The 13725-nt window shown below is 38.9% G+C and overlaps 1 protein-coding gene across 1 annotated transcript; it reads left to right on the forward strand.

Moving 5' to 3' along the window:
* The first annotated feature begins 10292 nt into the window (after window positions 1–10292).
* On the forward strand, window positions 10293–13495 carry LOC139734984 (uncharacterized). Its single transcript, XM_071645760.1, has 4 exons — window positions 10293–10303; window positions 10882–11010; window positions 11546–11765; window positions 13025–13495. Exons 1-4 carry the CDS (start codon window positions 10293–10295, stop codon window positions 13493–13495), a joined length of 831 nt encoding a protein of 276 aa, XP_071501861.1.
* Window positions 13496–13725: the final 230 nt, after the last annotated feature.

Below are 13725 nucleotides of genomic sequence, written 5' to 3' on the forward strand. Positions count from 1 at the left end.
GCAGTACATAGGTAACAAGTGGAAGAGTTTTGTGTGTGAATAAAGTAGTGTATAATGTATAATGTGCTCATCTCTCGTCCATCAAGGACAAGATGTCTGCTCTTTGAGACAATGTAAAACCTTTTCCCCTGTACACGACAAGTTTGTCGCTGTGTGTTTTGTGTGCCCTCCCAAAGGAGTTGATCTTGTATCGGTACTATGGATGTGTGTGGCTCGTGAGTGTGTGTGGTTTAAGTTTGTACAGGACACCGCATGCTCCTTTGTTCTTTGCAGCTGCTTATTTGTGTGTAATTCTCTTGTTATTTGCAAAACTTCTGCAACTATGCCCACCATATCCATACTACTCAGAATCTGTTGGTTTAAATTCATTTCTTTTCTTTCTTTTAAGCTCTGAAATACTTCGAGAAAACATCACAACGTTCTATCATTTTAGGCATTTGCCTCAAATGTTGAGAATATTGCAGTCACTGCAATATTGGACCTAGTATCATACATATATAGAAGGTGACAGGAAGTTTGAAATTATGTCATATGCAGTCAGGTATACATTGACTGATACAATCAAAGTCATCATTACAAATTATTACATCTGTATTATTTGGGGCCAAGAAATTATATTTATTTTAATCTGATTGGGATTTGCTACTGCTGCTGCTGTTTATATTTGCTTATAAACTCTGTAAACTGTATTATTTTATGCATGTGAAACTAAAATTTCATTTTCCATGGTTTTCTGGAACCATCTTAGTTTTATTCATTAGTATGGTCAGTCTTAATTCTTGTGACCTTAACCCGTTTAAGCCCAAAGCTAGGCAACCTTTTTGATTGCATATACCTCGCTGTGTTGTGTAATAAGACATATTTTTTGTCACATTTGCAATACAGTATGTTCACTACCTGCATGCTTATCTTCCTGTTATATCAATATTTAGCTTCTTCTTTCTTTTTTTTCGCCGATGTTCACTGATCTATGAATGAATTATATCTGATGCGGAGGTGTACATTTTATTCAGCAATTTCCGCAAACTCTATCGCAGATGTGCAGTAACTACCGCTGTTAAGTGTCTGACCCACGATTTTGGGAACACTGCGCAGATTTTGTCGAATCGTCAAGCAACGTGCACGTATGCAAGTTCACAGTGCAATAGATTGGTGTACTACTTTGAGATATTATGTGCTGTGCAAAAGTTAACTTGCATAGCTGTATGTGACAGCTGTCTGTGTTAACTGCTTACAACAACAACAAAAAGAGTTTTCTTGCAATATACTGAATGGTTTGGTCAGTTTTGATCTCTGCAACAACTCGCTATATGGTAATTCATACCGTTTATCATGCTTTTCGTAAGTTTTTCAGGAATTTTCACACTCGTGGCACTCACACAGGTGTATGTGATGTTTTGATGGGAAATTCATTTTTGAATTACTATCATATGAATTGAAGCATTGTATGAAAAATGTAATTGTAGAAACATAACACTTGTGATAAAAACGCTAGTGGGTTGAATTGAGTTGTCTTGATAATTTGTTGTTTATGTTAATTTGTACGTGCTTAATTAGTTATTCTTTTAAGCGATAATGCAAATTATGAAGGGGTGCATTCTTGCCTGCACTTGACAACGTCTTCCCGCTCAAATTATTTTGTGCTATTTCATTGCTATTCCAAGCAAATGATTTGCATATTACACCCTAGGGATGCCAAGATAACTGTTTGGCCAAGCCTCCTTTATAAATCACCCATGTTTGCCAAATGTACCAGACAAGGGATACAAGCATACACTACTGGTGTAGTTTTCAAGCCTGTACTCTGTTTGATTCAAGGCATCGCAAGTACACATGTAACTCTCACTGCACAGACAAGCTTTTAGTTTATGTGTGTGTGACGGTGAATGTTAACACAACAGGTGATTTTTGTTGTTGTAGTTTCTTGATTATTGTGAGCTACCTGTGTGATGTTAGACAATACTATCATGTGATATTGCTTGCCATCAGTTTTGCTGCGTGATTGCTGCAGCCATAGATGAATGAGAAATGTGCACCCTGTTGTGGATATAGCAGTTGATGTTAACTGAAACTCTGATTACTTTGATTTGCAGAATTGATTGTGTCATCATTTTGTTCATGCAGCTGCATTTAGCTGCAGGGAAGTAGCAGTGTTTGTAGCACTGGATTACAAGATCCTGTGTTGAAATTATGCTTTGACAACTCTTTGTGAGGTTTCTGTTTGTTTGTTTCCTTCATTTCCATCTGAGAAGATGGCTGGATAGCCCATATTCAGCTGCAATAGCTGGTCTTCCATGATGGGGTCCAGTTGGATGTTAGGCGAGACCACTTCACCATGTTATTATCACCCTGCACTTTGCGATGAATGAATGAACGGGATCTTTTACGTGCATGGGATGTGAATCTCTCACAAACGGGACCTCCATTTTATGTCCTATCCGAGGGACAGAGTGTTTTGCCTCTTGCTAGAGGGGACGGCATGATTACACACTACATTGCTCAATGGGACTCGGGAATCGAACTGGGGTCCGTTGGATCGCGATGCAGACACGCTACCGACTGGGCTAACTGCTGTCTTATTATGTCCAAATGAGGATTATTGTGTCTGCCTTTAACCCCTTAACAGCTGGCAACAAGCACTCTCTGGTTGAGGTCAGTGGAGACTGTGTGTTAGCGCAAAACAGAATACTCTACAGCGGGCTTGAATGAGTTAATCAGTAGTCCTTCATGTGTCTTCCAAAAGATTTGATGTCTTATTCTTTTCTGGGTGTCATGGGAAATAGGATAAAAGTCTGCTGATTCTTTTGAGGAACATGCATGCTTCTTTATTCAAGGCCAAGAAGAAGTTACTTTTTCAAGGAGTCATCCTCACTAACTTTCAAAGATCTGTATTTAGCCAAATTATCTTTACCTCCTTACATATCAATTTATTGAGAGGTTTTAATTTTTGTTGAGAAATCTTTATACAGTGTACGTCACTTTATGCATTAAGTGATTTACAGAACAATGATTATATGAGCTTTATAGAATGATAATGTATATTGACAAAACCCAGTGATAACAAGCAATATGTTTGTAATTGATTCTGCTTGCCATCCCACGGTACATACGGCATTGTGTGAGATCGAAGTCAATTTTTTTTTTAATGTTCTTGAAACCTATGCATGTCATCCCCCACTAAGCCACTTAACTTCACTGAAGCAAAAGCAGGTATATACTTGTGCCAGGAAACCAATGTGTGTGCATTTGTAGCATGTGACGATGTGTGTGCGTGTACTTGCAAACAAGAGTTATTTACTAGATATATGCATGTACATGTACCTGTATCTGTTTCATTATATGGTGAAGGAATCTTCATAGCAAGCTTATTTTGGTTCTTTGTTCAAAAATCAAATTACCAAATTTAATGGCACATTTTTTTTTTTGTCCAAAAGAGCTAATTTCAGAAGAAAACTTCACACAGAAATAATTTTTGTATTAACTGTTTGGCATTTTTTAGCTCGTACACATATAAATGTCTGTCTGTCTTTTTGTAATGATGTGTGTGTATTTACAAGAAGTTTGAAAATCTTCTTGAACTTGGTATTGTTGATTCATGACCTGTGCGTACTTGACTCTGATACTATCTGACAGGGTATATCCACCAGGATACATTTGGAGGAGTTGTGTGTGGTATGGTATAAATGTATGTTGCATTCTGTGATTCCTGACTAACACTATTTGGTGTAAATGCTTGATTTATCCATGTAATGAGAGTTGCTCTCAATGGCAAATTATTAAGGTGTTTTTCTAATAAGAATATGTTATTTAAATCAATAGAATTTGTAGAAGTAATAAATGTCCTTCACCATTGGATACTAGCTTACTCTAAAAGTTGTTATTTTCGCATACAGAAATTTTCGCGAATGTGGAGGTCACAGACATTCGCGATTTGATGCCAAAAGTATTGTATGTGCACTAATGCCGTAGCATGCTGTTAAATTCGCTACCCAACAGTGATTTGCGAATTTTGTGAAAATAACAGCTTTTACAGTATTATGTCATGACCACATACCAAGTCACATCTATGAAAATTGGTGTAGCTAGAACATTTTTCCATCGGGAAAGGAAAAAGGAACTAGAGCTTTTGAATAACCCTTACTGTGGTGTTACTCATGTGTTTTGTGTAAATTTCCTATTGCTTTTAAGATACTCAGTGATATATCATCATGTATAACCTTCAGAAGCAGATGATTTGATTGTTTTTTCTCCTTGTGGCCGACTGGATTCTGTGAGAGCTTGACTATGAGCAAGCAAGGTCATTTGTCTTTTCAGTTCCTGCGATATGATACTTTTGGAAGTCATAAGTCATATGACTTGATCAATATAGGAAATATTTGCAAATGTAGATTGCTCCAATCTACCATTACTTTTTATTTATTGATATATGTGTCTCATATTCATTATATAGATAATTTTCTATTTTCATTTTTCATTCTCTCTCCCTCTGTCAGTCTTATTCCATTATATCTCTTCTCTTGGCCTCTCCATTAAACGTGTCCTGTATTCAGGGCTCTACATTAGAGGTGGCCCAGTGGCCCGATGGCCCGGTGGCCCGGGTCCACTAGAAATTGATGTCGGGCCACCAAATTTTCATAAAGGTTATCTTTTGGTTGCCCAATGGGGCAACTAAGATTCAAAGTGAAATTTTATTTTTCCATTTTATTTCTGACCAATACATTTCTATTCCAGGCCACCAAAATTTCAAATCTAAAGATTTCAGTGGCGTGAACGGACCAGTTGAGTAAAAAGTTAGTATCGAGCCCTGCTGTATTACCATGCTATATCGTGATATTGGTCTCTCGTAGTCTTTCTGTCACTTTCACTTTTTAGTGTCGTGCTGAAATTATCTCTTTTTCTTTCTTTGATGCCCACCTTCAGCAATTTTGCTCTGTACCCTTTCGTTGCACATTTCTTCATCTATTTCCTGAGTGTCTGTGTGTGTGCGTGCGTTTACTTCATTACATCATCAGGAAGCTCAAGTGATGTTCATGTCGGAGCAAGATTCTTGGTGTCAAACCTACTCAGTACTGCTTGTCTCTCAAAGTGATACCATTGTTAACTCCTGTACAACCAGAAATTTTCATGTGCATTTTAGATTTGTGAATTTCGTGAGAGCCAAGATTCGTGAAATAAAGGTGCATGTGAAAGTTCTTGTCTACACTGTATGCATTGAATGTCAGCAGCAATTTGCAAAAATTCCATGCTGTGAAAAAGGCTGGCGGCTCCAATTCGCAAAAATTTCATGCTGCAAAATTTTCTTGCTTTACAGTCTTGAGACAAAATGGGAGATGAAGGACTTTTGAATGAATTTATCAACTGTTAAATGAACAAAACTTGCTTTGAGGTAAAACTGTTGATTGTACTGTAAACTCTTGGCTGATGAGCTAGAAATTACCAGCATGTATTTCTTACAGTTTGAGACTGTTTTGCGAAACCTGCTGTATATTTCTGTTTTCTGTAATGTTATCTCTTATGCAACATCTGATTTATTTATGATGACCCTTGCATTGTTTATGTGTGATTAAATTCTATCCACGTGCTCCATATTGTGCTACTGAAGATATATGCAAATGGAGTAGGCCTCATGGGCATTTGGTAGTATATTTTTGTTTGTTTATCATATTTGTCTGTATTTCACTTCAAGACTCTACTGAGATCAGATGCGAAGTACAAGTGTACATGGCAGTGATCTGAAGAAGATGTGCAGTTTCCCCCATTGGCTTTTAAAAGTAAATTCTTGATTTGCCGTGAGGTGTTTGCATTTCTGATTTCCAGGAATTGATGTGGGTGGTACAGTCATTTGCAAGTGAGAAAAAAGGTTGGATAGTTCAATGACCCCTTCTCAGTTGAGAGTCTTGAGTTCTAGGCCCTTGACAATTTATTTAGGGGGAATTCTCTGTAAAAAAAAAAAAAAGAAAGATTAGAAACATAATAGGGGGGGGGGGGGACCCTGTTGCCCACTAGGAGCAGTATGACTGCCCCCCCCCCCCCCCACGTTACCACCAACACCAAACATGTTCAGTGGCCCCTGATCTTGGGCAATTATGACCATGGTATCATTGTTATTTCTAAGATTATTACATGTAGAGCTGTATGTTATAGCTTTATTCATTTCTTTATCCTTTTGTTGTTGTTATTGTTGATTGTGAATGAAATGGACTGCTAAACGTAATGTATAGATTTGTATTGACATAAGCGTATGTTACAATAACTGGAATGTTGATTGTGCAATCAATGATTGAATGAAGAGATGTGATATGTTGTAATTTACCAATATTTCAATGAAGTTTGTACAATTGTAATATCATATTGTAGATGCAGTTGACTATGATAGTGCTGGTTGTACCCTGCGTGGTGATGAAGACGAGATGTAGGAATGATAAAACTCTATTTTGCTCTGTTACGAGAGTTGTAGCATCCAGCATGCAAAGTTGTCCAATGCCATGTCTTCCAATGAAACTTTTTTTTAATTTCCTGTTGGTATATTTACTGCACCTATGCCGTACTCATTTAATTAGAGATTGTGTAACAGTATAAAATGTGAAATGTGACATTACGTGTGCAAATGAATGCACATTGGTATGCAGGCTAGAAGAGTTGCACTTTCTAGTACTGTATGAGTTGTGGTATTTCATGAAAGTAACATCATTTAGAACATCTCATTTAAATATTTTATTTGTAATTACAATGATGTCACTTACAATTGGCAGGTAGTGTCACATATGTTTCTGCTCAACTCAACATACTGTTAAAGTGAAAACACCTGCTGTCTATCGTACTGGACTGTTTGTCGTGCTTAACACAGTTAAGCATCAATTTTACACAGATGTCTTACGTTATGTGCTGGACATTAGCTCTCAAAGAGGTGTACTTCTCACCATTCATTCACCCAGAAGCAAATTTGCAGTGGATATGCAATCACCACTTGCAGATTTCATCCTCGATTACAGTTTTTTATGTCACTTCTCAAGTTCTGTGGAGACCCTTAGAAACATGAAACATTCGAACTCTATTGTGTCATTTTTTTCGTTTCAGTGCGATAAGATGATCACAGCTCCATTGATATGGAAATAGGTTCATTCATCAAACTTTCAAAAAGTTGTGGATCAGCCAGTTTATGTATTATGTTCATCATTGCATATTCTCTCTCCCTTTTTCCCCTTTGTGTGTGTATTTTTTTACGCAGAAACTGGGTCCACGTTTGATCCCTGAATAAAAAAAACAAAAAACAAATTATGCCATGTGTGTAGTTGGGCTGCATATAAATCACAACAAATCATGCCATTTGTGGTGGATATACGTCTCTACACGGGGCTTCACAAGATACATGCTTGCCATTTTGTCTAAGTTGAATATAAAGATATGTTCTTAACTGCTTTTGTGCGCATCAGTTGTACATGAAGTCTACTGCAAACTGACAACAAAAAGCAGCAAGGTATGTGTATTACTCAAAATAGAGTGAATAGGAAATCATGGATGTGAAATGAAAGAATATGCATGAATGGTGATAAGATAGTAGTAGTCACTGTGGCCAATTTTGCTGTGATTTGAGTAAAAAAAAAAATCCAAGAGTTTGTAGCAGTTTTGCATTTGATGGTTTGTAAGCCTCATCTAAAGGGCCATTTTCATGGAGCACGCGAACAATTTATGAAAGGATGCGAATGTCAAAAAAATCCCAAAAAATCCAGTCAAAGTCCAACATTCGCATTTTAGTCTGCAAAAGATTGCCAAACCGTCGCAGGAGTTCGGAAGCGTATCAATTGTTTGTGGGTGTCATTCTAAGTTTGATGGGAATTTCACAAAATTTCTGGACAGAGTTGGAGGAAAACTTCTCCAAATGTAGGACTCTGCCATTTTTTTTTTTTTCAACATTATCGCGTCCTTTGAAATCATTCGCCTGCCCAATGAAAACAGCTCCTAAGAGCAGTGGATGTTGGCTTGTTATCGGTGGTATATGTTGCGGTGATGTAACCATTATTTTCACAATTATGTGATTTTGTTTTTAATGATATCGATGCATGATTTTTGTTTCATATGGGCATGTCTGCCTTCCATTGTTGATCATGTGAGTCAAAGCCAGTGTTCATCATTGTTGATCGAAACAATAAATTGGATGATAATTTAAGCAATCCTTTTTGCTGTGTACCTTTTTGGGTTTTGTGCCTTCCTGTATAACTGTTGGAGCTAGAAGACAGAGCTGCCAAAACCTGTATGGCATTTGTATGCATGGAAGAGAGCTTGAGAAGGGGAGGGGGGGGGGGGGGGGGGGGAGTAGGATGGGGGAGTGAGAGCAAGCAAAGGAGATCGAGAGGGAGAGAAAGATAACCTACACAAGTACCGTACAAGGCGTATATGTTTTAGTACGTACAATGATACCATGCACACAACATTGAAAGTTAATTGAGGCTTTAATGAAGAGTACATTGGACCTATAAATGTAAGAAAGTTCATATTGAAATGAGAAATATTTTATGAACACTTTTTAATCAATTTTATGGAACATATAGATTTCTGTTGCTACAATGGGCGACGGTGGGGAGGGGGGGGGGACGCCTTATTCTTGTAACCGAGTCGAATGTTGTTTGTTGTTGTTTTGTTGTTTTTGTATTTGAGGCGCGTCATTCAAATATGAATATTTACGCCTTTATCTTTATTATATAATTATTTTACATATAATAATTCAATAACAATTATAACTTTTTCTATCATTTTTATGCGCTATGTGTCTGCTGTTATACGGTTGGGACAAATAAGTTCTGGTGCATGCTGATGGCAAACTCTGATCAGCCCGGCTCGTTACATTGAGCAGGCTTCTCGGTCGCGCACACAGACCTAGATCCCTCATTTGCCGCACTCAGGACCCTCTGCCCAACGCATATATGGTGCACAAGCAGACTCCCGAATACGATATATAAACATCAAAATTATAATATTATTACACGTGTGCGCGTGTAGCCTTTAAACAAGGCGACTCGCTCTGCGTGCCCCCGTATAGCGCGTGTACCCCACAAACCTGTTGGCCGGCGAGTGGAGCCAACAGGTTTGTGGGGTAAACGCGCTATACGGGGGCACGCAGAGCGAGTCGCCTTGTTTATCTGTCATCAGCAATTGCGCAAGCAGCCGATTTACGAGCGGCGAGCGCGGGCGGCGTGGAGATCGCCGCCGCCGCGCCGCCGCCGTTTCGCCGGTGGGATTGGCTCGCTTGGGAAACGTGGGCTGACTACGCTGGACTGTGTACGCTGCACGTAAACATGTCAGAAACTGTGGTATCTGAGGCTTCGGTGGTTGTTGACGGAGCCAAAACTGTGAGGAAAGCTAAAGGCAAGGAAAGGACGGTGACAAAGAATTCCCTTTCATCGCCATTTCGCTGCCAATGGTGAGTGAGAAGGTTACAGTTCACAAGTTGTGCTCCCAGCATTCAGTGTGGTCCCATACCTTGTAATTTGTGTTAGTAGCAGAGCAAACATTGCGCCAGTACAAGTCCTCCTTGTTGTTGGACTTAGAATCTACATGTAGTTGTATGGTAGAACCCCTGCCTGCCTTGTAGTCGAAAGTAGACCATATCATTTCACCTGAAAGAATGGAAATATAATGTATACTTCACGAATGAAAGAGTAAATATATCAAAAGTATTGCCAAATTCAGGAGGAGACTACGACTAGATCTAGCTAGATAGGGAGGAGTCCGTGCTGTACGCTGTGCCTGTACTCCTGTAGTGTAAGGATCATGGATGAAATTTAATATAATTTTACCAGGGTAGACTAACTTTTAGCTGGTCCTCTCGCCAGGAAGTGTAAATTAAGTTGGATCTGTAATTGTCAGATTAAATCATTCACTGTAACTTGTAAGAACGATCTGCTTTATTAGGAGCAATCATCAGATTTGCAATGTTCAGACAATATGTCTACTTCTTTTTCAGGCCAACTCTACCCAGTGGTGTTACGCCAGAAATTTTAGCAGAAATCAAACGGTAAGCTCTTTCAAAATAACTTTTTTATTTATAAATTTTGTAGGTGGTCAGCTTTCTTATGTTCCCTGAAATTGGTGTCTGTCATATACTATGTGTCAATCCTGTGAGTGTATCTCCACATGCTTCTAATATGAATACTGAAGGAACTTCACTCATATGCAAATGAAATAGTGTAAGGATCTTCATTGCAGAGTAAAGAAAATCAAACTAAGTACCAGTTCATTTTTAAGTACAACAGTGATACAGTCATCGATATCAGCTCTTCCATTAACAAAGCATCATGTGTTTATTGTATGCTTTTGTGTCTTATCTAGATTTAACAATTTGTGAATTTGTTTTTCAATTTCCTCATGTAGACAAAACAAACAAATACACTGTACACAGACAGCAGGGGCATATCCAGGAATTCCATAAAGGGGGGGGGGGGGGGGGATGCCTTTACAAAATTAAAGGGGAAGGGCACATGCCCGGTGCTCCCCAGCCTGGATCCGCCACCCGCCCCACCAGTTTTACAGTTTCTACATCCTTCTGTTAGATCTGAATATCGCGTACAAGTTGTAGCTCATCAGCTCTATGAGTATGATTGTTGACTCACTCTTTGTAAGTGTTTGAATTTGACTCGGTATTGATTAATCCTCTATTTTTACAACATCTTGCTTTAAATGCCTCATACACTGTAGTTGTTTTTTGACAAACATGTTTCAGCATGTAAAATTTAATACAACATATCTTGCTTCCTTTAATTCTTACTGAGTACAGAGTCTTTGTCTTAGAATGAGAATATCATTATACTTTGACAATATGTCAAGGTTGTACATTGACAATTTCTGTACGTGTGTGATGTTTATATGTGATCAATGTCATCCTAGGACATTTGAGCCTCTTGTCAGTGTGCTTGCCAAGAAGAAATCAAGAAATCGAAAGAACACAGAGAGGAGGAGGAGAGAGAAGGATGAAAAGGAGGAGACAGATGAAGAGAAGAAACAAAAAGCCTTGAGGTATTTTCCATCACCACTGTCTGTTTGATTTAAAATCTATTCTTATTTTTATTATTTTGTTTCATTTTTCTATACAAAAGTAAACATATAACTTTTTGTGTGGCTATTCTGCGTGCAGTGTTGTCACTCAGATTGGTTTGTCTGTATGAAAAAGTCAGGAAATGTCACAACTGTAGAATTAACAGAAAGCAAAATTACACACCAAATTTAAGATTTATAAGCACAAAAATGAGAAGTTCAACGAAATGTTTGAAAGTCTGTGTAATTATTCTTAGCATATACACTGTATGATGGTTATGTTGAAAAGTGAATTGATTACTTGTACATGTATACATGTGAGTAACAAGAAAATAATCGACATAATTTTGTATTGTTTCCTAATGGTCTGCATAGTTGTTTTTTTCTAGGGATGTACATGAAAAAAAAAATCAGACAAAGGCAAGTGTGCTGTGTGTTTCATTTCATCATTCATTCATCTCAGCTACTGTAGAACATGCTGTTAAATTTGTTTCTTTGTGTGTTGTGGTTTACGAAGGCTGCAGCTAGCCCTTGGAATTAATGAGGTCACAAGGTCACTGGAGAAAGATCGTCTTCGGCTGCTGATGGTCTGCCGCTCGGCGAAGCCCGAAATCCTGACCTCCCACCTCTGTGCACTGAGTGCTACCAGGCAGTGCCCGGCCCTGGCTCTGTTCCACCTCAGTGAGACCCTCGCACCCCTCCTCAAGATGAACACGGTCCTCGCAGTAGGCTTTAGGGTGAGTGTGCAGGTTCTGTGTTACAGAAAGACTCTGATATTGCAATCCACCAAATTATGCTCACAAGATATTGGCTTGATTGATTTCCGTAGGCCCTACAGTGGAAACTTGTTATAATGAAATCCTTTATAGAGCTAGATAACTGATACAGTGGAAACTCGATATAACGAGATGGTCAGGACCGAGTCGTTTTCCTCGTTATAGCCGATATCTCGTTATATCAGTAGGCATAAAAGAAAGCTTAACATAAAGACATTAATTTGCACACGTGGGACTACCCATCATCTTTCAATCAATATTGATAACTTGGTAATGTGTGTGAGGTAATTACTCACCTTTATGGGTAAGAAGATGTTTTTTGCCAACGAAATCCGATATCAAGAATGTTTTTCTTATTAATTGTAGATGTTTGAATTTGTAAATCTATATAGCTTGCGATTGTGTGAAGATCGTCTGTGGATTGGTATATGGTTGTGGTATGGGTGTGTGTTGTGTGTGGAAAGCTTGAATATGGCCTGCACAATGCTGTGTATGTGACACATTCTGTATGTACATTATGACTGCGTGTGTGTGTGAAGATGGGGAATTCCCTACGTAGAAAGCCAATCACAGCATCAGATTGCCTCGCACTTGCTAAACGTCATGATGATGTCATGTATACGGCCGTCCCACCACATTTTCTGCATGTATCAGTGCGCGCACACACACACATACACGCACAACATGCGGTGCTAGCTGAAGAGTGAACTGAAGAAAATATGTATGTACAAGACAGTTTTTGGCGCATCGAGCTTTACAATCTCGGAACATGATAGCACAGGCAAAGTAAAGCTTTACCCGAAGACATTTTGCTTTACCTCGCTATAACAGGTTTGATTGGCTATGTTTTTCTTTGTTTGGACATAACAAAATTTATCTCGTTATAGCAGTTATTTCGTTATAGCCGATCTCGCTATAAGAGTAGCATTTTACATAGACTTGTGTGGAAGGAAATTTGGGACCGGGAAAATTTCCTCGTAATAACCGATATCTCGTTATAGCAGTGTTCGTTATACCGAGTTTCCACTGTATAATGAGGCAATTGTTCAGGTCCCATTCTTTGCATATTCATTTGTTTTTCTCCCTGCTATAACCAGATACCCGATATATAACAAGGAAATTTCAATGACCCACAGAGTTCAATTTAATGAGGTTTCCTGTATTTCTCCCCTACCACTTATTATTATATCCAGGCAATGGCTGTCTTTTAACACTTACAGAAAAAGTCGGTGCAAGGTGGGGCCACTGAGGGTGCCGAGGTCTCCGACTTTGACAATCTTGTGGCGCTGGCGGTGGAACGGTGTCCAAAAATCCACGTTCCCTGGTTGGACTTCAGGGACTGCACACCAGATGAAATCGTGCACAGCCTCCCGTTGCAGAGGATCAAAGGTCCTTGGCTGAAACCGGAAGACCAGCAAAAGTTGCAAGGCACAAGGCGGTTGAAGAAACAAGTCCCAAACAAAGAGCCTCCAGAGGACAACAGACTGTCAAATAGTCCAGAGACGCCAGAACAGTCAAAAAAGCGCAAACATGAGGATGTGGCGGCTTCCCCGGACGAAAATGATGGGATGAGGGAGAGGAAAAAAGTCAAAAAGATGCCCTTCGGACAGACAAACATCAAGCAAATCAAGATAATTAGCAAGACACTCAAAGGAAAGACAAAGAAAAAGAAGGGAAATAAGAAAAAGTGACATTTGAGTGCAAAAACCAGCAGCATTATGTATAATGTGACAAGACAAACTCGATCAAACACAATGACAGTACTAATGGGCAGCATATATTTTAAGCGTGAGCATTGAATGCCAAATGGAGCACCATGCAGCAGGGGGATTACAGTTGTATTGCTGCTGTTGAGGGCACTGGCAAAACAACATACTGATGTATATAATGTTTCCTCTTTTGCAAACTCTCCCAGTCACAA

Source organism: Diadema antillarum, unplaced genomic scaffold, assembly GCF_040938485.1.
Source record: "Diadema antillarum isolate AM-2024a unplaced genomic scaffold, OU_Dant_1.0 seq00000561_RagTag, whole genome shotgun sequence".
NCBI classification, from domain to species: domain Eukaryota; kingdom Metazoa; phylum Echinodermata; class Echinoidea; order Diadematoida; family Diadematidae; genus Diadema; species Diadema antillarum.